Consider the following 26,181-nt stretch of genomic DNA (forward strand, 5'->3'; position numbering starts at 1 on the left):
CTGCTGCTCTGGCTGGATGTGGCCCATAGGTCATGAAATGCCCAGGTCTGCTATATACCATCACATATTTACACCATAAAGGACAAGCTGGTTTTTCAACTGTTGTTCCAGATCAATTTATGCTAATAGTACAGGTCCTCAAGTTATCATTTTAATGGAACCGGTAAACTAAGTTGTTATGGTCATAAAAAGAATCAATCCCATAACCAACCTGATTTTATGATCTTTTTCATTAAGTGACTTTTATTAAGCGAACCCATTGTTCACTATAGGGCAGTTTTTCTGAGTCTCTGACATATGGTCACATGATCATTGGGATTTGGAATTGGGTCGTAAGTACTTCTGGAGAGGGCTAAGCATATAGTTATGAATTATATCAGACTAAACTTTATTAAACCTCAGATCAGTTGCTCAATTCTATATCTCCGTTAGAATTATTTAATCAGAATGTATTAAATTAAGGAAACAAAGTCTACCAAGCCAGATATGTAATAGAATTTGGGAATGATCTTGGAAGAGAATGTGTGAAGGAGTGCTGACTAGGGAATGATTAGATGAAGAGAGAGGAGCCTGTAGTTGAATTAAGATCAATTAAAGAAACTTAGAAAGGATCTATCTTAACTAATCAGATGATAAAAAGATAGCAGAACATTTGTACTTTCAGATTTGCAAATTTCTACCTATCTAACATACAGATAGCTTTGTTTTCTGTCTGGTCTACTTAGGAGGCTAATAAATCTAACAGGAAAATAATTACACTACACAATAATTTATGTATTCTTTGCAGTACTCTATTTAAAAATGATTTTTACTTCTCCAGGATCTATTCTGCAAAATACTATGGAAGCATGCTTTTTCCCTAAATTTTATCATATAGCAAAACTGCAGTCTTTGAAGAATCAGACTACACAAGTGTGATTAACATTTTATTAAATAAACAATAAATATACAAAAAATAAGAGAAATGGGAGAAGAAAAATCAATAAACATTTCAGCTGGCAATCTACTGAGCAATTGAAAGCAATATTTAAGATCCAACACTAGAGTCTCTGCATATATAGTATCTCTTCCCTTCTGCTTCTACTTATGGATAGCCACTGGATAACCACTGGAACTCATGGCCTCTGGAACATAGTTATTACACGTGCCTGGAATGTAATATCAGGCAACTCCTGTAATAAATTGTATTTAAAACTTGACACTTCTAAAGTATAAAATTCTGAAACTCCCTTGAACCAAAGAAAATTAAGGTGAAACAATTCTGACAATATTCATTCCATATTTCTGGAAATAAAATTTCCTAAGAGAAACTCACAAAAATATTTTTATCAATATGAGTTCTTTAAGTTTATATTAAGTTTTAAACTATTTTGTTAAAAAATACCATCATAATAGAATGTATAAACCATCAGAATGTAGAAAATACCCACGAAAAATATTTATACCCTAACTGCAAACAGTAGAACTAGAGGCCATCTGAGCAAAAAAGGGATTTCAATAATTCTTCAGTTTTTAAGCAGATGGTTATCTTCAAACTGATTCAAGAATTGTGGATTCAAGCTTACATTAGAGATTACTTTTCTGGAAATAAGATAATATGGTTGTTTATATTAACATCCAAATCTTTCACATTTTCCACATCTCCCACATGTGGGAGTTAGTTCTCCCACATAAACATTAAACAGTAAAAGCAGGACCTATAGCTATTTCTCGAATGATAATTTAAATCAAATTATCTGTAACCATTGGGAATAAATATGCACTCAAATGCTGTCATCTAAGTATGTCAGTCTCATCTAAAATATTTCGGACTTGAATGCACATAGTTTATAGATAGGCACTAAACAACAAGATATTTTCTCACTCATTAATTAATTAAATCAGAGGAAGAGCTGCTTCAAGTAATATATTGCCTATCCTGAAATCTATTTTTTATTTCCATGGTTTAATTACAAGATATAAGCCATTTCCAGCAAGGTTTTACTAGGCAAATTATATATTTCAAGCAGAAGATAACAGAGTGAAGACAAAAGCTTCAATATAGCCTTCCCTTGTTTGTTGTCTATTATGCAAAAATATCCATATATTGCAAGCAGAAGTCCAGTAAATGTATAAAAAGAAAAACTTAAGAACATCTTTCAAATTAATTAGATAGAATGGAATTTCCCTTCTGTTTAACATTTGATAACCTCTTGAGTTTTTCAGAAGTGCAAAAGAGATTAATATTTTATACTTAGCTAGGCACTTAATATTTTCCCAAGTTTGCATGAAAGCTACTACTGCAACTCATTTACTGCAGTTTCTCTTCTCCCATGCAGTAAGTTTACATCAATCAGGTGATTAAGACAATGCTTCTTTTTTTAAATTTGTCACTTCTGTTAGTCAGTTCCCTCTTTTTTTGTGTATATTATTCAGTTGTTTCTAAGTTATCTGAGACATAGTGAAGACTAGTCTTCGCAAACTCAAAAAGTTCCAAGTTTCTTACTCAGAAATTAATTGCTCCATAAGCATATTTCCTAGTTGTCAAGCAAGATGTTCTGTAAAAAAGCACAGAAGAATATATGAAGGAATTTGATAGCTCAGAATCATCACCTGATAATCTCTGACATATATTAACTTCACAACATCCATGACAGCAGGTATCAAGACAATCTTGGTAGATCTTCAAAAAAGCTAAGATGGGCTGACCTATAGGAAATCCCTGGGCAAAAAACTAGCCAAGAAAATCCCCTCCCCCAAAAAAAACAAACTCCTCCAGTACCATGCCAGAAGATGATAATGGAAAATTACCATCTTGTATTGTTGCCAAAAATATACCCACATGGATGCAAACTTGATTTGAGGGAGGGTCAAATTTTTATCCCCATTCTATCTCTATGCCAACAATTAAAAAAAAATCTTTCAAGATCTCTGCAAGCAAAGTAAGTTTTATAACTTGTATTAGCATTGCACATAAAAACCCCTTGTTTTGTTATTTTAATCTTGTGATTAAAGTAGTTTTAAGTTATGTGACCTGACATGGTAAATCTTTGAAATATTTCTAGCAATATACAAACTAAATATGTTAACTTTACTATAAAGCTGCTGATTCACCCTTACTGTCCTTTTTTGTTGTTATCCTCACAACATTTTGCACAATAAATATTTCTGATAATCTGAAGACTTTTTATGTCTCATAAGTTAAAACAGAATATTAAAACTGCTCAAAGACAAAACTATAGGGGGTTGAAATAAGCATGTAGTCTATTTTATAAATATTATATTACAGACTGTGATTTAAAAGACTGAAAATCAAAAATTCATGGACAATTTTGTATTACAATCTTATTAAACCATTGTCTTAAATACAGGTACAGAGGTTTTTTTTAACTGTACACAAGTAAGCTGGCATAGGCCCATCGAGGTCCCTTTGCTGGCATAGGCCCATCAAGTCTGTGTGTGGATTTCTGTAGGTTGTCTGAGAAGTTTGGTTGAATTTCTGAGGGTGATGCAATGTTCTTAGGAGATTGTGCAATGTAATGAGCTTTGCTGCTAGTGGGTTAATCCTATTATATCCTGGAGGGTTATATCTTAATCCCATCATCCTAGAGCTAAAGGTCTTTTGTTTTGTAGAAAATTTCAATATATTTACTTCAACTAAAACTAAATCTAAGAAAACATTTTTTCATACCTTTTCCTTTCAACTGTGTGAAGAGGAGAACACATTCTTTATTCAAGAGATTACGTATATTGTATACATTCCCTACAATGAAAGTTTCCATTATAGAATGAATAATTCAACTGTTTTAAATAAGATGCATCATTACTTAGTCAAAACACATTTAGACATTCCTCTTAAGCATTTCAATATTAAATAACAAATTCCTTGTAAATTTAATTTACCAGAATAATCTGTTTATTTTTTTTTCATGAACTAGCTATCAAGTATTCATACATATGTCTCCTGGTGTCCTTGCTGTTTGATTTGGAATTTTTAACAACTAATGGAGTAATGAACTAGAAATTCCTATTTTGCTTAGATTATGGGGAAGAGGGGTTAACATCAATATTCAGATTCTTCGATAGATCTTGGATTACATTTTTATCTGGCCTCATTCTACATTGTTTATACAAAAAGGTCTTGAGTAAGAATTAATGTTAATATTCTCATTTCATATCCTTTTGAATTATATTCCTCTCCCTATTTTATTAAGCCTTCTTTGACTAGGCTGTAAAAAAGAAAGGATGGGAGGAAAACTAAAATTGACAGCTGAACCTATAGACTAAGAGTGGATTAGACCCCTTTCAGATGGCTGAAATACTTAAATAAAAGGCTAAGAAGTATAAAATATTTTTTGGGGAAAAAATTATGTTAGTGAACTCAGTCTTTTGTCAGACTGTAAAACTTTAAAGCAGTAGGAATTCAGACTAGCATTCTTTAAAAAAAAACGTTCATGTTAATCTCTTCTCATATTTCTTTCAATTATATGTCCCTAGAACAAAAGAATAAAACAATGACTTTCATACTTCTATAATGGATATTTGTAAAAGCTTTTAAAAGTTAATACGGCTGTGCAATGGTTTGGATTTGGTTCCAATATGCTTCCAAAGAAAGCTTTGTGTACAGATAACATCTCTCTTCTTCTTAATATTTCTCACAGGTGCAGAGTCCAATTTCTGTACTGACAAATACCATTCCACATGATCAAATGCAGTAACTGGCTAGTTCAACGGGGTGCTTTTCATTCCCATGTTGTGTCCTACCATCTTTGATCTTCTGTACTGGCATTTGTCATGGATGTTAAGGAGGTAGTCAGTGCAGGCAACAGTGTGGTGTACCCCTGGTGAATACAGTGTGGCGATACCACTATGGACATTTTCCCCATTTTCTTCTATTGTTTGAATGTCCATCTGCTACCAAACTGTATCGTTGCTGACATGGTCAAGAAAGAAAATACCTAAGGGCCAATGAGCATGCACATCCCATGGGATGTAAAGGGTGCTTAGCATTTTGGGGGATTGGTCACCACTCAGCAACATATAGATCTATTAAACAGACCATTTTATACTTTTGGTGAATTGGCATACGCCTATCGCAGAGCAATCCAATGATTTCTACAAACTATTATGATGCATTCACCCTTGTGCTCATTGCTTCATTAATGCAACTATATTTTGCAGATGGGATCCTAAGTAACAGAAGTTTGTTTTCATCACTGCTGACTTGAATGGTGGTGGTGTTCAGAGTAGTTTCTAGACACTCAGTCTTGAGTTGCAAACCCAGTTGACTAAGAAAGTCATTCCATATCTAGACATAGCACTGCAGGTCTTCCTTAATGCCAGCTTTGAGAAGACATTGTCATATAGAGCAGAGGTGTCAAACTCGATTTCACTGAGGCCGCATCAGGGTTGTGTTTCACCTTGGGGGGGGCATGGCCAGGGGGTGTAGGCATGGCCAGCATGATGTCATTTGTGTTGGGGGATGCCTGTGGTGGCCCGAGCACTCTGCCAGCGAAAATGGGTTCCCAAGCTCCGTTTTCAGCTGCAACAGCCTCCTGCAACCCTCTTGTCAGTGAAAACGGAGCTCGGGAGGGCTGCGCATGGTCCTCCCAAGCTCCATTTTCACTTGCAGAGGCATTGTGGTCCAGTCCTTCACTATTTCAAGGGTGGCTATGTGGGCCAGATCTAAGAACGCCAGCCCTTGAATTTGACATTCCTGGTGTAGAGCAAAACCCAGAGAGTACTGTGATACAAATTTTGTGTAATGGCAACCATCACAAGAATGAACAATAATTCTCATTCACATAACATCTTTTTGCAACTCTTTAAAACAGCTGTGTCCTTTCTCAACTACAAACTATATATAAAAACCCTGCTCCATCCTAAATTGTTAGTGAAATTGGTCTAGAAGTACAATCAGATTATAATCTTGTGCAAATTTGTTTTGAGTTTGGAACAAATTAATCTGAATTGTAATGTTTTGAGGTTGGTTATGTTCTAATAGAACAATACTCTAAGCAACTTATATTATCTGTTAGACTGAAACTCAGAAAGTTTTGAAGAGTTTGCCCTGAAGAACTTGTGATGAAAAGCAACTGATGCATTATCTTGCAAAAGATTTACTGATTTAAAGAGATGCAAATATGGATTGTTTACCTCCCATGTGAAACCAAAACATAGCAGATTCCTAAAAATATTTTTTGTTAATTTCTTATAAACAGATATACAGCAGATGGAATGAACTACTTCAATATCTACTCTAATGTTCTAAGGGTCAAAAATAAGAGGGAACAGATGGACAATCAAACAGCTTTGTTTTTAGTTCCCATTGCTTTCTGTGATTGGCACACTCAAAACTTTTCCAAAGAACATCTAAACTTTCCAAAGAACAACTTTCAATATTTTTTTTCTGATAAAACACAGTCAATTCAAAACATTCCAGATGAGATTCCTTGTACATTTTCCAGAAATGATATGGCACCACATCTAATTCTAATCAGTACCTGTTCCCATGCCTTGTATGAAAGACAGAAAATATATACAGTACATACCTACAAGGAAGACAGCATTCATCTTTCTTATGAATAAAAGCCATTATTCTTGATCACACATTTATGCATAACACAAGTAATACAGATAGTCTTTGACTTACAACATTCGAGTCCAAAATTTCTATTGCCAAGCAAGATAGTTTTAAGTGAATTTTGCTTCACTTTACATTTTTTTTGTCACAGCTATTAATGAATCAACATGATTGTTAAATTAGTAACTCAGTTGTTAAGTAAATCTGGCTTAAGTAAATCTGCAGAAAAAACAATTACTACCCACCTGCCTTCAATCGAGGACCTGTATGCTGCACGAGTCAAAAAGAGGGCTGTGAAAATATTTACAGATCCCTCACATCCTGGACATAAACTGTTTCAACTCCTTCCCTCAAAACGACGCTATAGAGCACTGCACACCAGAACAACTAGACAAAAGAGCAGTTTTTCCCCGAAAGCCATCACTCTGCTAAACAAATAATTCCCTCAACACTGTTCAACTATTTACAAAGTGTGCACTACTATTACTGTTAATCTTCTCATCACTCCTTATCACCCATCCCCTCCCACTTGTGATTGTAGGACTGTAACTTTGTTGCTTGTATCCTTACGATTTATATTGACTGTTTCCTAGTATGATTTGATTGTTGATTGTACCCTATGAGTGTTGTACGTTATGGTTCTTGATTCTTAACGAATGTATCTTTTCTTTATGTATACTGAGAGTATTTACACCAAGACTTGTGTGTCCAATCACACTTGGCCAATAAAGTATTCTATCTATCTATCTATCTATCTATCTATCTATCTATCTATCTATCTATCTATCTATCATCTATCTATCTATCTTCCCCATCATCAGAAGGACATAAAAGATGGTTACATGACCTCAAGACACTGCAAACATAATACATGCCAGTTGCCATGTGTCAGAATTTTGATCATGTGACCATGAGGATTCTGCAATGGTTGTGTGAAAAACAGTCATAAGTCATGTTTTTCAGTGCTATAACAATTCCAAATGGTCACTAAATGAATGGTCTTAAGTCAAGGACTACCTGTATGATCCTGCTACTAAAAAATAAAAGTATTTTCTTTATTAAATGTTTGCATTTCTTTTACTTTCATCCTTTATTTCACTTACCTGGTGGAATAAAAAAATAGTTTCCATCAGTCAAATAATAGCTTTGTTCATTCAGCATGAGAAGAAGTTTACCATGATCAACGTGAAAGATCTTGAAAAATAAAAGTCATAAGCATAATTTTAATTGATGTTTTATTCCCTGGAAACATGATAGCATATTATTTTCTTTAATCTTAAAATTAACCATCTTGAATCTTAAGTCTGTCTACATAAAAATAAGACCTACAACACTAGCTGCATTTTGGTTGTACTCCAAAACCCAAGTTCTATCGTCAATTGCAGGAATAGGCTCACAGAATCCTATACTTAATAATTTTAAAAGCAGTAATGAATATCTGCTCTGGTGATTCACATCAGGTGTTTTGCATTTCACTCCAGATGTCTTGGAAACTAAGACTGCTAAACTCTACATCATTGCATCACAGTCCTAAAATTTTCCTTCATTTGTAGGAAGAATCAAACAGCTATTCCTTAAAAAATAAGAACAGCCTATCACCAGAGTATGAAAGATATCAGAACAGATATATTTAGAAAGAAAATGCAGAAATGGCAGAAATCAGACTCTTATTTCCTATCTGAATCATCTATTAATAGAGAATGAAGATGTTTTCTTCCCATGCAGCCTATTTTGTAAGAAACAAATAATCTAATGGCCTTGTTCTCTTCCACTGTTGAGGCAAATTCTTAAGGTTCTTTACACAAATGTAATCCCTAGAATAGTTGGGATTTGAACAGAAATCTTTACTCATCTATGAAGCTTAAGAGTTCATTTTTGACATCCTCTTCTCTTGGAAGCAGAACTATGATTGATGAAGGAGATGTTCCTTCCATTATACCCAAATCTAAGCCCTGTTTCTAATTCAAAGTGGAATTAGGAGCTCTGGTGGAACAGTGGTTAGAATGCAGTACTGCGGACTAACTTTGCCCACTGCCAGTTCCAACAGCTCAAGATTGACTCAGCTTTCTATCCTTTAGAGGTCAGTAGAATGAAGACCAAGGGGGGAGGAAAGGAAAGCCCTGTCGGCTGGGAGGGTTGCTGCACATGGACTGAAATGCACAAGATGGGAAGCAGAGGTGGTATTCAACAGGTTCTGATCAGTTCTGGAGAACTGGTAGCAGAAATTTTGAATAGTTTGGAAAACCAGCAAATACCTCTGACTGGCTCCATTCCCATCTATTCTCTGCCTCCCAAATCCCAGCTGATTGGCTGGGTCTTCTTTTGTTGCCCTGCACAGGGGAACAGAGCTGGAAAGCAGGTTAGTGGGATGGAGAGGGAATGAGATTTTGCAGTAACCTTCCCCTGGAGTGGGGAGGGAATGGAGATTTTACAGTATCCTTCCCCTACCACACCCACCAAGCCATACCCACAGAACCAGTAGTAAAAAAAAATTGAATCCCACCACTGCACTGGGAAGTGCAGAAGCTGGCTGATGGTGGCAGAGGAATGTGCCAATTAGCTGGAGAGCTGGCTCACAACAATCAGCTGGAGAGAAAGTGCAGATCAGCTAGAGATCCGGAGCTCATTTCAATCAGCTGGAGAGTGGCTGAGTAGCAGGCATGCTGACAGGAAGACAGAACATCTGCAGCCGAAGCTTCTCAGCCCTTCTTGGTGTCCAGAAGCTGCTGGTGAGGCACGGGCCAGGCAGGGGTTCCAAAACCAGTTCTGAAGCAGCAGCAAGTAGAGCTGACTTTGATTGTGGGTCACTTTTGTGCAGAGTTTGCAAGCCTGTATTAAGCACACATCATGCCAAGAACTGTGTTGCTTGTTTTCTGATTCTGGAAGCTTGGAACGTGACAATGGGATGGCATTGCATAGCATAACATAGAACAGAACAGAATCAACAAAGTTGGAAGGGACTTTGGATATCTTCTAGTCCAACCCCTCAACCAGAAGATCGATACCTTTCCAGATAAGTGGTTGTACAATTTCTTCTTAAAAATCTCCAGTAATGAAGCATCCACAATTACTGACACCAACTCATTCCACTGATTGGTTGTTCTGTCAGGAAATTTCTCCTTAGTTATAGGTTGGATCTCTCTTTGATTAGTTTCCATTCATTGTTTTTTGTCCTACTTTTAGGTGCTTTAGAGAATAGGCTGAACACTCTTCTTTGTGGCAGCCCTTTTTAGATGTTGGAAGACTGCTATCATGTCACCCTAATCCTTTTTTCATTAGATATACCACTTCTGCAAATGTTCATGTTTTAGCCTCCAATCCTCTAATCATCTTTGTTGCTCTTTCTCTGCACATCTCAACATTTTTTAAATTTATTTGTAACTTGCCTTTATTATTTTTACAAATAATTAAAGGTGGTGAACATATCCAACACACATTCCTCCTTCTATTTTTCCCACAACAAACCTGTGAGATGAGATATATTACCTTTCATATGTTACAATTTACATTACATGCTACTAAATGTAAAAATTACATTTATTTCAAAGCATTTTAATTTTCAACTGTTAATATCAACAGGAAAAATTTACAATGTTGACTATTATTTGTTAAAATGTTTGCATATCTGTTTTTATTTATAATCTCATAGTCTGAGAATATTTTATAAATGAATACCATTTAAAATTAAGCTAAAATAATAGCTGAAGTCGAGGACCCGGTGGCAAGGCAAGGACAAGTAGAGGTGCAGAAGCCCATCTGCGGTTTCAGCTTATCTCTTTTTGCGGTTGGTGCGATCCCCAGAGGGTGCTCGAATCCTGGAGAGATTCGTGTCGGTGTGGGGGCTACTCGGGCTGCAGTGTGGGGAAGGCAACCCCCCGGCAGCGAAGAGGAGCCCTCCAAAGCCCAACGTGCAAGAGACAGCCTCCTGTCAATGGCGGCTCCAAAGTCCAGATTGCCTCCGATGTGAAAAGCGAGTAAGTGACAGTTCGTAAGATTGGTGGAGAAAAAGGTGGCAGGAAGAGCTTAACGGTGGAGAGGAAGATCGGCAAGTTATTTTTCGCACTAGCGTCTGTCGGAAGCCTGAAAGGAAAGCGGCTAAAAAGCGAAGGCTAGACAAGCGTGGGCGAAAAGGTTCAGCAGACCGAAGTGAAAGTATGGATTACAACGAATGAAAGGGGAAGTCTACGAGGTCAGGAAAATACTGCTTGGAAAGAGTCGGGAAGTTGTGGAGAATTTTGAACACTTGAGTGGACTGTTATTTTGATGGACTTTCTAGGATAAACTTTATTAAAGCAAAGACGAGGAACAAGGCTGGTGAAGAAGAGGTAGCGCGGCGCTATACGAGATACATAGAAACTCCGAAGTCATTGCAACAAAATATCGGATATTAACTGTTTAACAGACCTTTTAACCGATCCTGAGGAGAACTCTATTGCGGCTTTGCTCCGCATTTGGAAGGCTGCCCACTGGGTGGTCGAATGCATCAAGAAAGACACCAACGCAGGTTCTATCTTGGATGAGCTGCCCCGATCACAAGTTCGGGAAACTCTTTTATTAAAAAACACACAGTGATACGTCACAAGCAGTGAATTCTATCCAATCATTAAGTTACATGAGAAGGAATATTAGTGCACACATAGTAACATCCAATTACAGTGCATGGTCAGTGTGAAAGGTACAAGGTAACAAATCAGCGCCTGCATTACAGTTATCCGCCCATGATGACGTGTTTCTTGATTGGTGATCTCTGTTCCTGGTACGCTTTCAGCCTACGTGAGGCCTAGCCTGTACCGAAGCTGTAGAAACTAATTTATTACTGCACTCTATCTTATTCTATACTAACTGAAGTGGGGGTCATACGTGAAGGAAATTAATGTATTGAACTTAGGAACATTTACACACACACACACAAAAGAGTAACTTGGAAGTTTCGGAACATACTGATTGTTGGCAGTTATTATTCAGCACTTTTTACCTCCCTACTTCCGGTGTGTTTGAAGAAAAAGTGCATAATCCTAGAAACGGTGGACTAAAAATTGACTTTAAAATCCCGTCTTCTTATTGCTCTCCCTCTTTTCTTTTCTCTTTTTTCTCTTTGTATAACTCTGCTTAATTCTTTTCCTTATCTTTTATTTACTGATTTTTTGGTGTTAGGATGAATTTTTTCTCTCCTTTCACTTTCTCTTTATAACGACTATAAATTTATCTATTGAGGAAAGGAGTACTGATTGTTATATTGGATTGCTAGATAACTGATTTAATTGTTTTGATTAATTCACAATATTAGGGATAGTTATACTTCGACCAGATTGATAGGGAAAATAGCAAGAAGGTTAAGAACTATTTAATCAATAAGTATAAGACTTAATATTTAATATTTAATGTTAGAATAGTATAATTTAGTGTGTGATTATAACCAATCTATTGGGGAAAGAAATAATACTGTTTAGGTTCAAGAATACTGGTGACTAAGAATACTTAGAATATCTAATACTCAAATAGGGTTAGATAAGGTTAGATAAGAATACATATATATATTTACAATACTTATAAACTTACAAAATCTAAACTTGGTTAGATTTGATATACTATTTGTTATATATATTTATTATATGGAATGTTATATAGTGTTGTATAGTGTTGCATAGTATTTGAACATAGACTTCATAAAATTATATACGTGATTGAGAATTTAGGATTAAAAATAACATATATTTATATATTTCAGTTACTAGTTAAGAATACAGAACACAGCTACCTAGTAGTTAAGTGGACTAAACAATTAGATACCGGAATTCTAATATAGGGGTTATAATATTGAATGGTAATTTGGGATAATATAACTAATGTAATCCAACAACAGAAACAAATATTAAAAGAAATGACTTCTACAACGACCACGGCTCTGAAAACTGGAAGGAAGGCTACCCCGACTTTAACAACTACCCTGGCAACAGCTTCGCCCACAGTTCAAAAAACCATAGAAGAATCGCTACCAGGGGAAAAACAAACTAATGTCTCAAATGCCAATATTCAATCAACTTTGCTAACCCTACAAGAATCAATGACAAAACTTCAAGAAATAATGATAAAAAATCATAACGAAACAAGAGCAGATATTAGTGAATTAAAAGAGGAGATGGGGAAATTAAAAGCTGAGACGAAAGCGGACATCCTTAAAGTAGAGGACAAAATTGGAACACTACAACAGGCCCTGATAAAAAACAAAGCAACGATAAAAGAAGTAGAGACAAGGACGGAACGAACGGAAAGGAAATTGGAAAGGGTAGACGAAGAACTAAAAAATGTGAGCAAAGAAATGGAGGACTCATTGGTCTATCTAGAAATGGACAAGGCGGCTGCATACCTGAGATTCCAGAATGTTGAGGAATCCAAGGAAGAAGACCTGGAGCAGCTAATGGCAGAAATACTGGCCGGACTACTAGGAAAAGACAAAGATGATATACTTAGGGAATTTGAGAAGTCTACAGGGTCAGCACCAACTATGCGAGATGCCATAAATGCCCGAGAGAGGTCCACATTCGCTTTGCGAGAAGCAGTGTCCAAGATATAATATTTAGGATGTCCAGAGACGGAACAATTATGTATAAAGGGAAAGAAATTTTGATTCTTAAGCAAATTCCAAGGAAAGTAAGAGAAATAAGACGAGACTATAAATTTCTAGCTACTTATCTAAATCAGAAAAGAATTCTATTTAAATGGTTAATCCCGGAGGGGATGTTAGTTTCATGGAAAGAAAGGAAAATCAAAATAGACTCCATGGAAAGGGCCCAAGATTTTTATGAACAACTAGTAGGTATGGAAGATCAGAGTAGTAAGGAGGAATTGGAAAGAAACTCACAGGAAGACCAAAGCCACCACAGAAACAAAAAAGAAGGACCCTCAAGAAACCAAGGGAACGTTTATCCACCTCAGGAGAGAGAAGAAACTAGTCCCCAGCAAGCACAAGGAGAGACCGGAATTATCACGAGGCAAAGAGTGAAACAGAACTAATTAAATGGAAGAAGAAAAGAAACTTCTATCCATTAACATAAATGGTTTAAATTCGACGACAAAAAGGAAAAGGATAATAGCCAAATTAATCAAACAAAACGCTGACATAATATGCCTACAGGAAACCCACATAAGGAAAGTAGATGAAAGATACGTAGGCTGCCCGAAACTAGGGAAGCTATTTACTGCACCAGCAGATACGAAAAAAAAAGAAAGGGATTGCAATATACGTGAAAGACGATCTGAAAGCAGATTTAGTTTGGTCAGACCCGGAAGGAAGAACTTTGGTTTTACAGATCTGGATTAATACTATTTCAATTCTATTAGTAGTAATTTATGCCCCAAATGAAGATCAGAAAGAGTTTTTTAAATATTTACATCAAAAAATAATAGGATTTGAAAAAAGGAATATCTGTATTATAGGAGATTTCAATTCTATTGCTGATTATCAAAAGGACATAGCAATGCGAGGAAGAATAAAAAGGGAAAAAGAGATTTTCCTAAGACATGTAAGGAAATGATGAAAGAGTTAAATTTGGTGGACTTATGGAGAAGACTATACCCCGAAGAAAAACAATTCACATTTTATTCTAACCCGCATCAAATATGGACACGAATCAATATGGCGTGGATGAATGGGGAAATAGCGAACGAGATAAAAGGAATCAAAATTTTACCAAATGAATGGGCAGACCACAATCCAATTCAAATAACTTGGAAGGGTAGGAAAAAAACAAAGAAAAGATGGACATTAAACACCCAATTAATAAGAGAAAAAGAGTATACTAATAAACTTAAGGAGGAATTAAACTATTTTTTAAAGGAAAATGATAATGATATAACCTCAAAACAAAATATTTGGGATACATTGAAGGCAGTAATAAGAGGTATAACAATCTCTTATAATGCTATGAGAAATAAAGAAAAATATGCTCAACAAAATAAACTACAACAACAAATTAAGGAATTAGAAACTCAATTACAAAAGACCCCTAAAGATCAAAGAGTACAAAATCAGATAATAACAGTCAAACATAATTTGAATTTAATTGAACAAGAGAAAATGATAATAAATTTGAAAACGACTAAACAAATTTACTTTGAGCATGCTAATAAACCAGGAAGATGGTTATCTTATAAATTAAAAAGAAAGAAAGAAAAGAGATTGATCTACCAATTAATAAACGAGAAGGGCGACATACAACAAGAGATAGAAAAGAAAAAAGACATTGCACACAAATACTTTAAAGAGTTATACAAAAAGGAAGAAGTTAATGAGGATAGAATAAGAAAGATAAAGTAATCGGGGAAGAATTGATAGAATTATTAATTAAAGACATTACTTGGTCCGAATTGAAATCAGCAATAGAGAATCAGGGAAATAATAAAGCCCCGGAGCCGGATGGGATCCCGGGAGAACTATAGAAGGTAATTGTGGAACAAATTGGACCTCTTATGATGGAAGTGTTTAACGATGTCTTATTGGCAGCCAAAATGCCGGACTCATAGAGGGGAGCATTGATTTCGCTGATCCCGAAGGAGGAATCTGATCTTAGATATATTAACAACTACAGACCAATTTCACTCCTAAACACCGACTACAAAATATTTACCTCCATCATAGCTAACAGATTAAAACGAATTTTAAATTTGTATATACATGAAAACCAAAATGGATTTCTCCCGACTAGACAGATAAGGAATAATTTAAGAACAGTAGTAGATGTTTTAGAATTTTATGAAGCCTACCCCAAAAAACAAACTGCACTTATGTTTCTAGATGCAGAAAAGGCATTCGATAATTTAAATTGGCAATTTCTAATTCAAAAAATTTATAATATGAATTTAGGCACTAAATTTGAAAACATCATAACAACAATTTACGATACACAGCAGGCTAATATCATAATAAACGGGGAATATACTCGCCCAATAAAAATAGAAAAAGGAGTTAGACAAGGTTGCCCACTCTCACCCCTGCTCTTCATATTCTCTCTAGAAACATTATTAACACGAATTAGACAAAACCCAGAGATTAAAGGATTAAAGATTAAGAAAGAAGAATACAAACTGCAAGCATTTGCCGATGATATGGTTTTTTTTATGGAGGAACCAATAGAAAGAGGACAAAAATTGTTAAACGAACTAGAACAATTTGGTGCTGTATTTATTTCAGACGATTCCAATTAAACTACACAGAAAATTTTTCGAAGAACTTAACAAAATAACTGTTAAATTTATTTGGCAAGGGAAAAAATCTAGAATAAATTTAAAGGCAATGCAGGATTTGAAGAGCAGGGGAGGGTTGGCACTTCCAAATTGGGAATTATATTATACGGCAGCCTCTCTAGTATGGTTAAAAGATTGGATGAATTTAATCAATAAGAGAACGTTATTGTTAGAAGGCCACGATTTGCAGAGGGGGTGGCATGCCTTTTTATGGGAGGTAGGGAAAGTTAATCAGACATATTTCCATAGACATTTAATTAGAGATTCACTATTAACCAATTGGAAAAAAAATACGGAAAAAACACTACCTAAAAGTACCGATTTGGTTATGACAATGGAGGCCATGATTCACCCAAACAATTTGGACATTACCAAAATGATTAAATATAAGGAATTATTGGATACACAAGGAAATTTGAAATCGCGACAAGAGCTGCAAGAGCGGGGATTTAAAATCAATCAGTGGGTATATCTCCAAATTCATAGTAGATACAAACAGGATAGAAAAGAATTCGGAATCAACAATAAACTCCAGCAATTAGACAAAATTTTACTAGGATCAGACAAGAAAAATATAACTAAATTTTACAACTATCTATTAGAAGTAGAGTTAGAAGAAGAGACAGTTAAAGGGAATATGATAGCCTGGAGTAGGAACGTAGGACGGAGTATCACATTAATAGAATGGGAAAAGATCTGGAGTAGAAACAATAAGATCACAAAATCGGCAGCATATAAAGAAAACGCTTATAAAATGTTTTACAGATGGCACCTTCCTCCCTCGAGATTAGCGAAGATGCGCCCCAACATGAGTCCAAAATGTTGGAAATGTAAAAGAATAGATGGAACCTTTTTTCATATGTGGTGGTCCTGTAAAGAAACCCAAAAATACTGGCAGAGAATTAGAAATTGGCTGGAAGATATAACAAAAGAACAGATTGAGTATAAACCAGAGTCCTCCCTGTTAGGGATTTTCGATAAACAGCTACCTAAAAAAATGAAGTACATTACAATACACATATTAACAGCAGCCAGACTAGTGTTTGCTCAATGTTGGAAGCTACCTCACATACCTACAGAACAGATGATCATCCAAAAAATCTCAGATTGTGCAGAAATGGACAAACTAACTCTAGCCTTAAAAAATAAAGATTCTTCAATATATTATAACAATTGGAATTGCTGGTATAAATGGTTAGACCAAAGACAGATTTTATATCATAAGGTAAAAAAAGAATAGGACAAATCTATATGAGTGATATATAAACATATATATGGATGAGGTGTGCGTATATGGCATAAATCAAGAAGAGAAAAGATCTTACAAACTGTCGAAAATGAGAATGTTTTTAAGTGTTCATTTTTCCTTTTTTCCTTTTTTTCTCCTTTCTTTTTTCTTTTTCTTTTCTTTTTTGCTCTTCTATTTGTATATGTGTTGTTGATTTGTTTTTAATTGTAAAATTAATAAAATTTGTTTAAAATAAATAAATAAAATACCGTATTTGCCGGCGTATAAGATGACTTTTTTGCCCTGAAAAACATGCCTCCAAGTGGGGGGGTCGTCTTATACGCCGGCAAATACGTTGTTGTCACTCGGTGCAAGAGCGACGGGGGCGGAGCTCCGCAACTTGCAAAGCCCCTTCAAGCCCAGCCAGAGTCTCTCTTCCTCCTCCTCCCCCCCACCCACTCCGCTTGTGCGAGCGGACCGGCAGGCTCCAGGCTTTGCCCCCATCCCTCACCTCCTTCCACCCCCTCCACCCCCCCAGTGGCAGAAACTTCGCCGCACGTGGGGACGAGTGGAGGGGGTGGGAGAGCAGCGACGCCGCTCAAAGCTGAGAAAGCGCCATCCTTGCTTTTGCGCTTCGGGAAGAGTTCGTGTTTTTTGTTTTTTTGTTTTTCTCCCAGGAATGGGATGCTGCTCGTGCGATTTTCTTTGGGAAGTTTTCTCTTCCCGGTTTCAGCCTTTGCTCCGAATCCTCCTTCCCCCCCGCCAACCCCAGATTCACTTCTGGAAAGGATGCTTGTGTAACTCTTTTCCTAAGCGTTGCTGGGGTGGAGGGGGCAGTGTGCAGCGTGAGCGAGAGGCTCCTTTCCTTTCTCCCTGAGCGCAAAACCGTCTGCCTTCTTCTCTCTTGGATGGACCGAGCAAGGCTAATAAGATAATAAGATAAGATCCTAAGCGCGTTGTGGAAACAGATCTGGATCTCGTTGGAGAAAGGTAGCAAATGAATGAACTGGACTTTTGGTAAGTCTCGGGGTAGGAACTCGACGCTTTCTGGAAAGTTAATGAGCAGGAAAATAGACATTCTTTCCGCTTTCTCCCAGCATGGGTATCTCATTATCCCTCCCTGTAAGAAGTAACAACCACAAAGCCAAGGGAAAAAAGGACCAGTTTCTTGTGCCTGATCAGTGGCGGCCCTTTCGCACTCAGAACTCTCTCCTTTGCGCTCGTCCACGGTCCAGCGACCAAGCCTCCCCGCGTGGAAATAAGGAGGCCTTCTCTCTCCCCCCCCCAGCCCCCAACGGTGAGCTGCACATGCTCCAGACTGCTCCGGCCAGCTCGCCATCTGAGTGCAGCCAGAACGATGCGTAGGAAAAAGCCACAGTAGGAAGTAAAGATTTCTCCCCCCCACCCTCTCTCTCTGAAATAATTAATGTCGCAATCAGTGTGGTGCACCCTTGGAGACAAATTGGTTGGGGAGGTGGAAAGATATTAAGAAACAACTCGACTGTTTTTCGTCCAGTTTTATTTTCATTTATTTATTTTCCCCTGAAAAAAGCAGATCGCTCAACGTTGTCACAAAGAAAGGGAGAAGAATTGAGTGCCAGCCTGAGAAAGGCGAAGCTGCCTCTCTAAAGCATTTTGGTGGCTTTGTAAGTTTGGGGGAAAGGGGCGGGGGTGTCAATCAAGAATTATATCCAGAATACCCCAAGTGTTACAACTTACCGTATTTGCCGGTGTATAAGATGACTTTTTTGCCCTGAAAAACATGCCTCCAAGTGAGGGGGTCGTCTTATACGGCGAGTATATAACAAACTCTATATTTTGAGTGGAAATGTTGGGGGCTCGTCTTATACGCCCAGTCGTCTTATACGCCGGCAAATACGGTAATAGCTGAAGTCCAGGAGTCTATATCATAAAATTTATTTTCAGCCCAAACTGGGCATTCTATCAATACACCATAAGCACACCTATTTTTCCCCCTGAGATTAACTGTTTAGAGTAGTGGTAGTCAACCTGGTCCCTATTGCCCACTAGTGGGCGTTCTAGCTTTCATGGTGCGTGGTAAGGGTTTTGTCCCCTACTTTATAAATCACCATTACTGTGGAACCAGTGGGCAGTTAGAGAAAATTTTACTACTAACAGAGATACAAAAGTGGGTGGTAGGTATAAAAAGGTTGACTACCCCTGGTTTACAGTATTCCTCCTAAATGGAAGAAAAAAAACATATTAATGCATAAAGACATCGGACAAACTAAGAATATATAATTCTGCTTTGTTTACATAAAGGATTAAAATTATTAACCCACAGTAGTGAGAAGAAACAGGTGTTGTTAATATAAGATTTGAAGAAAAATAGTTAATTGCTACTCTGTGAGGAAGAATGATAATCGACTAAAATGCAATGTATTATTAAGTATTAACCTTGCAAATACAAATTAGAAATAAAAGAAATAAAATACTCACCAATGTGTCTGTGAGGGAATACTGATATCCCTTTTCTTTTAATGGATTTAGTATTATTTTTCCAGCAGCAAAGGAAGGTGTATTCAAGTATTTATAAATGGACAATATTTCATTACTAATGAAAAACACAGGTGATCTACCATAATGCACGCATTCTGTTATGAAATCAGAAAAAATAATATTAACAGAAGGAAATATTAGATAATACATATTGCATGATTGCATATTCATTCATAGGCAAAAATCTGTTTACATTTTCATAAAATAATGACAAAGAAGCCATAAACACATTCTACACCTAGGCAATATCAAAACTGTGGAGTATATACTCTATTCAAGGTTGAGAATATTTTATATATAAAAATGGGTTACGATTCTGCTTTGGTCCGCTGTGTGGTAAATTACACTCTGTAGAATTTGTACCATTTTTGAATGTAGTGCAATAATAACTGCACAAAATTTTGCAATGCTTATTGAAGTTTTGGTTGTTGACTTATCTCCTGAGGTACAGAATATTATTTAAGTTGACAGTAGATTGGCATAAGAAAGAAGAGTAGAACTTTGTGCCAAAGTGAGTAAGGAGGCAATACAAGAGGATACATATATACCGTGTTTTCCTGAAAAGAAGACCCAGTCTTATTTTCTTTTGACCTCTGAAATAAGCACCAGGGCTTATTTGGTTTTTTCTTTTCTTTTCTTTTTTTCTTTTTGGCCTTCAGGGCAACTCAGTGTCCCAGAGAAACGACTTGACATTTGAATTTTGATATAAGATGATTTATTCTCTACTATTGTAATGTTATCAATTTTCCAAGATGATAGCATGAAACAGAATTCTGGAGAACACAATTCATTTTATTTAACATAGTTGATGTGAAGACCGTTCTCTCTATCACAATGATCCAAATTTTCTCACACATATTATAATAATATAAAAAGAATAGGCCAAATCTTCTCTCAGGTGTAATAATGATATAAAAAGAATGGCACATCACCTGCACAGAGGATCAAGACAGCTCTATTGGTTATTGAAGTAAACTATCATTCAGATCTTAACAGCCTTTTAAACAGGGTTGTTAGTATACAACTCAGTTTTAGCCCTCACTGAATGGGAATAGAGCAGTAAGAACAGGGTGGGAATCAAATTTCATGGAATTATTTTCACAGAATATGAAGATTAAAGAATGACATTGGTCATTTACTGTGATCATACCCAATACACTTTTCTCCCATTTTCTCCACAATAATTCTGAGGTAAGCTGAGCTGAGTGAGTGACTGGCCCAAGGTCACCCAGCTGGCTTTCATGGCCAAGATAGGATTTGATCTCCTGCTTTTTTAGTCTAGTGCCTTAATCTCTTGATCAAACTGATTTTGAGTACTGACTGAGTCAAACACACTTGTAAATCCATGAAAATGACATAAAATTTGCCATTAAGTATAAATATTTGGTTATATACTAGAGAACTGACAACGGTTGATGGATAAATTGCCTTCTGAAAGTCCAGTTTGCTCATTGCAATGGTGTCACTTTGTGTCTAGAAGTCCACCAACGTTGTCTACCACAGCGTAATTGGGTAATTTGTATAGATTTTGGAACTTTTAAAAATATTAACACTTGATAGATTTTTTACTTGACAGTTATTATTTAAAATGTGTTATTTGGCTACAGCCAAAATTTACCTATTTATATTGACCTATAAGATGAGCTAGAAGTATATATTTTTCTTTTTTTTTAGCTGGGAGACAATCTCCAAAGCCCAGATTGGTATGCCTTCAGGAAAAGTGTTACAAATAGTATTGGAAATGATTGGTGTATATGCTGATGAAGCCAGGGGACCTAGATAAAAAACATGAAATATCAGTATCCATGTAAGAAAATGATTGTAGCTTGTGAATGACTCGTATCAGAATAAAGCACTGTTTCTCATATTTGTACAAGGTGCTGGTTAGGGTGGCCTTCACTCACGTGGGAGCACCGGAAACCGGAAGAGCAGCTCCCAGTGCGCATATGCATGCCAGCCAACTGCTCTTCCTGTGCACATGCGCATTAGAAACCGGAAGACCAGGTGGCCGGTACGCATGTGTGCGCCAGGAACTACTCTTCTGGTTTCTGGTGTGCATGTGTGCGCGCGTGCAGAGGTTTCAGCATTCAGTGCCTTTTTGGTGCACACGTGCTCCCTTTTCGGTCTAGATATTAATATATAAAGTATTTATTTTATGAATCCACTTATTTTAAAATGTATCTTGTAACTTAACATATTTTTTTGAATTTCTTATATCTTACAAAATTAACCACACATCATCAGATAACAGATAATCAGAGTTGGAAGGGACCTCGTAAGTCATCTAGCCCATATCCTATGTATATCATGCATCTTTTTATGCATCTTTATTGCTGCTATCTATATATTTCATACCACACATTAAATAAATCTCATATTTATCATAAGCATTTTAAAAATTATGTCATATCACTCACCTTGAAGAATTTGTTGATTAGATGCTTTATCAAAAACAACAGCTGGCTGAGGAAAATATTCCTTGAAAGTTGAGTTAACGTGCAAATTCTCTGCAAAACAAAATACAGAGGGTTAGGCTGAAGAGCAGACATAGTTATAGGTCATCTTAAATGGGACCAGAATTTCCATTGCTAAGTGATGCAATTGTAGGATGCAGTGTCATGTGACCACATAGCTTAGCAGCAGCAATCTCAGCAATCCACATTGCGTTTGTTAAATGAGGATGATGGGTTGTTAAGTGAGGATTTCACTTGGCCACGATTTGTGAGTTCCCACTGCTTCCAGAAAACAAAGTCAATGGGGAAATTGACAGGAAGTTATTTATAAGTCCAAATCACAAATCTTTCTTTAAGTGCTAAGCAAAGACTATGTTGATTTTCTATACTTCTATTAAGTAACAGGCCTATAAATCTTACTAGTTCAGATTTAAACAAAAATCAAAAAGATAAATTTATTTATAAATCATATATTTTGAATAAAGCATATCAATTAGTCTGCCTCTACACTAATATGATCTTTTTTGACATCTGCCAAACTATATGTTCACTTAATTTTTTACACTTAAATAATAATTTATAATGGGCCAAGGAACAAAGCATAACTCTCCAGCTTCATCTTCAAGTTAGTGGGGAAGATGATAGGAAGTTGCGAATCCCAGGCAGCTCACAAGCAGGCTAGCAGGCACAAGCATAATAGGACTTTGGGGGCTACTTCAGGAGGGTGAATGAGGACAGGTTTGGTGCAAATGTGGAGGATTTGGCTAGCTGCTGTAGTTGTAGGAGGGCATATGCGGGGCAGGTGTAGCATGAGCACAACAAGGCTTGGAATGGCTGTTGCAAGATGGGAGAAGGCACACAAGGGCGAGTGCAATGTGAGGAAAATTCATTGGGGCATATGTGGTGCAAGTGAGAAGCTGCTGCAGGATGAGGAGGTTGTGCAAGGACCATAGTGGTGCAGATTGCAGTGACTACTACAGGATGCAGGAGGCAGTGACAGAAGCAAGTGTGACATGAGCACAGTAGGGCTTAGGATGCCTGCGATAAAGCAGATGAGAGCATGTGATGCTAATCAGGTGTCCATGGGATGCTGCAACCATCCTATGTGTGAGCTGGTTGCCAGATTAGACACAACTGTGGGAATGCTAGAATGACCACTTATAATTTAGAAAGATTGCCCGATCTACAAATATAATGTTCTGATGACCATACCGATCTCTGGAACAGATTTTGTAACAACTTTCGCTTTAGGTTTCCTAGGTTCTCTTTCTTCAGGTGCTATTATTCCACCATTTACTAAGTCTCCTGAAGCAATAGAAAAATTAATTGTGATTAATTGTGATTAATTGTGAATACCAATTATAAATTGTTTTACTTAAGATGGGATGGAATTATGGAATAACTGGGTTACCAACAGCAAATTAGTACCAAGTCTATAACTTAATGATGACTTTGTTTTCACCTATAATTTCATAATGACACTTTCAAATGTAGACACTAACATTTGTGAGATTATTATCTTAAAATAAAACAGTGCCATTATGGAGAGACAACATAAGGGAAAATATAGGCTAACCGCATCACCAGTAACTTGGATGTTACTCTAAGTATACATACCACATATACTTCCTGTTAAACATTCCTACATAATATGATTTAAAAAGAAAATGGGCGTTGGTTCTTACCTGACACGCCATTTCTCTTTGAGTTGCGAGGATCATCCAGAGAGTGGGAGGTGCTTCAGTCTGTGTTGTTGTAGGCTGAGCTTAATTACTGAGGAATGCTCCTCCTTCCATCACGTGGCTCCATTACAGCATTCCCCAGTTTATGCGAAGGCGAGAGAGAAGAGAAATTCGTACTCTCATCTTACTAGACTTAAGGGTCCATTGGCCGAAACAAGACCCCACCAGACGGTGAAAGATAAGGGTGGGGCTGGATGATCCTCGCATCTTGAAGAGAAATGGCGTGTCAGGTAAGAACCAATGCCCATTCTCCTTAGAGCTGCTCGGATCATCCAGAGAGTGGGACATACCAAAGCTTGGCTGTCCTACGGGAGGGACTCCGTCTGGTTCGGGAGCCTCTCCGGGTCCTTGAGGACCCGCTGTAGAACTCGTCTGCCAAATGAGGCCTCCGCTGAGGCAAATATGTCGATCTTGTAATGCGTAATGAAGGGAGACGGGGAGGCCCAGGTGGCAACCCGGCAATGTCAGTGATTGGGGCCTGGGTGGCCCAAGCTGCCGAGGTGGCTGCACTTCTGGTGGAATGTGCTGTTATTCCGCTGGGTACTGGCAGAGCCTGTGACAGGTAAGATCTAGAGATAGTAGCTCTGGTCCAGAGGCCGATGGTTGAAGGGGATACATTGTGGCCCAATGTCTTGGGTTGAAAGGAAAGGAATAGGGATTCGGACCTCCTAAAGGGCTGGGTGCGCTTAATGTAGATGCGGAGGGCACGTCTCACATCCAGGGTATGTCAAAGGGTCTCCCTCTCTCGCGAGGGTTTGGGGCAAAAGATTGGGATAGTGAGTTCCTGTGCCCTGTGGAAGGCTGAGTTGACCTTGGGCAAGAAGGTAGGGTCGGGCCGGAGAACCACCCGGTCGGCGTGGAAGATGCAGAGGTCCTTTGTCACCGACAAGGCTGCGATCTCCGAGATTCGACAGGCCGATGTTATGGCCACCAGGAACACAACTTTGAATGTTAAAAACTGGAGGGTAGATTCCCTGAGAGGCTCAAAGGGATGTTTAGTGAGGGACACAAGGACCCTATTAAGATCCCAGGTAGGGTATCGGAACGGTTGGGGGACACAAATTAGTGGCTCCTCTGAGGAATGCCCTAATGGAGGGTGGTGGAAAAGGGAACCAATGTTGTCGCAAGCGATAACAGTTGTGAGGGCTGCGACCTGCCGTCTCGAGGTGTTGGGGGAAAGCCCTTTCTTCAGACCCTCTTGGAGGAAATCCAAAATCCGAACGATGGAGGGCGAAAGTGGGTTGACCTGGGATTTATGACACCACTTGCAGAAACTATTCCAAGTGGCATCGTAGATTCGGGTAGTTGAGGGCCGCCTGGCGGCTAAGATGGTACCAATAACCTGGTCAGAGAACTTCTCATTTCTTAGGCGGTTCTGCTCAACCTCCAGACGGCTAACTGGAGCCATTGGGGATCCAGATGTAGAAGGGGCCCTGAGAAAGGGACATCCTGTTCGGGGGGATTTTCCAGGGAGGGGCTACCGATAGGTTGCGGAGGTCTGCAAACCATGGGCGCCTGGGCCAGTAGGGGGCCACCAGAAGTAGTTCCGCTTTCTCGTGGATCAGTCTCTGGATGACTCTGGGAACTAGGGCTAGTGGAGGGAATGCATATAGAAGCCCTGGGGGCCAGGGGCAATGTAGGGCGTTGTATTTCTCGGCCCCGTGGGAGGGGTACCTCGAAAAAAATCTTAGGATGCAAAGAGGTCCACTACCGGTAGAAGATTGTGGTCGCCTCCTTGAACAGAGACGGGTGGAGGCGCCATTCGGACTGGTCCACCGTGGCCCTGCTCAACCAGTCTGCTTGAGTGTTTGAAACTCCTGAGATGTGCTCTGCTTTGAGGGAGAGGAGATTGCGCTCCGCCTAGCAGCAGAGGCGCTCGGCTTCTCTCATCAACCGTATGGACTGTGTGCCCCCCTGTCTGTTGACGTGAGCCTTGGCGGTGACGTTGTCCGTGAGGATAAGGACATGGTGCCCGCGTACCCGAGGGAGGAAGCTGCGTAGGGCCAGGTGTATGGCGTGAAGTTCCAACCAGTTTATACTGCATGCCCGTTCTGTTTCCGACCATCTGCCCTGAGCCGTGAGCGAGTGGATGTGAGCGCCCCATCCGGGCAGGCTGGCGTCTGTGGTGAGGGTGAGCCGTTGGGGCTCCTTGAAGTAAGGACCCTTGTTGATGGTGGGGTTGGCCCACCAGAGGAGAGACGTGGGGACCCTTGGAGGTACCTTGACCGTGGATTTTGAATTGCTTCTGCCGGCTCTTTGAAATGGGAGCAGGAACCACTGTAGGGATCTGGTGTGTAAACGGGCCCAGGGAACAATGGAAATGCATGAGACCATCTTACCCAATAATTTAGACAATTCTAATAGAGTTACCTTTTTTGATCACCGGATATGTTTGACGGATTCCTGGATGCTAAGGAGTCTTTCCGAGGAAAG

The 26,181-nt window shown here is 38.3% G+C and overlaps 1 protein-coding gene across 1 annotated transcript in view; it reads right to left on the reverse strand.

Annotated features, from left to right (window-relative positions):
• Window positions 1–914: 914 nt before the first annotated feature.
• Window positions 915–26,181, reverse strand: part of CENPC (centromere protein C) — a 53,095-nt gene continuing 27,828 nt past the window's right edge. The window contains exons 6-11 of the mRNA XM_087947331.1: window positions 23,219–23,311; window positions 21,971–22,060; window positions 19,494–19,648; window positions 7,666–7,756; window positions 3,671–3,742; window positions 915–2,537 (exon numbers count right to left, since the gene is read on the reverse strand). Of these exons, the coding sequence (XP_087803457.1) occupies window positions 2,524–2,537; window positions 3,671–3,742; window positions 7,666–7,756; window positions 19,494–19,648; window positions 21,971–22,060; window positions 23,219–23,311 (515 nt within the window). The 3' untranslated portion in view covers window positions 915–2,523. The remainder of the gene's footprint in view (window positions 2,538–3,670; window positions 3,743–7,665; window positions 7,757–19,493; window positions 19,649–21,970; window positions 22,061–23,218; window positions 23,312–26,181) is intronic.

This window comes from Notechis scutatus, chromosome Z (genome assembly GCF_049901735.1).
Source record: "Notechis scutatus isolate UNSWTSFEM ecotype Mainland chromosome Z, rNotScu1.2, whole genome shotgun sequence".
Taxonomy (NCBI): Eukaryota; Metazoa; Chordata; class Lepidosauria; order Squamata; family Elapidae; genus Notechis; species Notechis scutatus.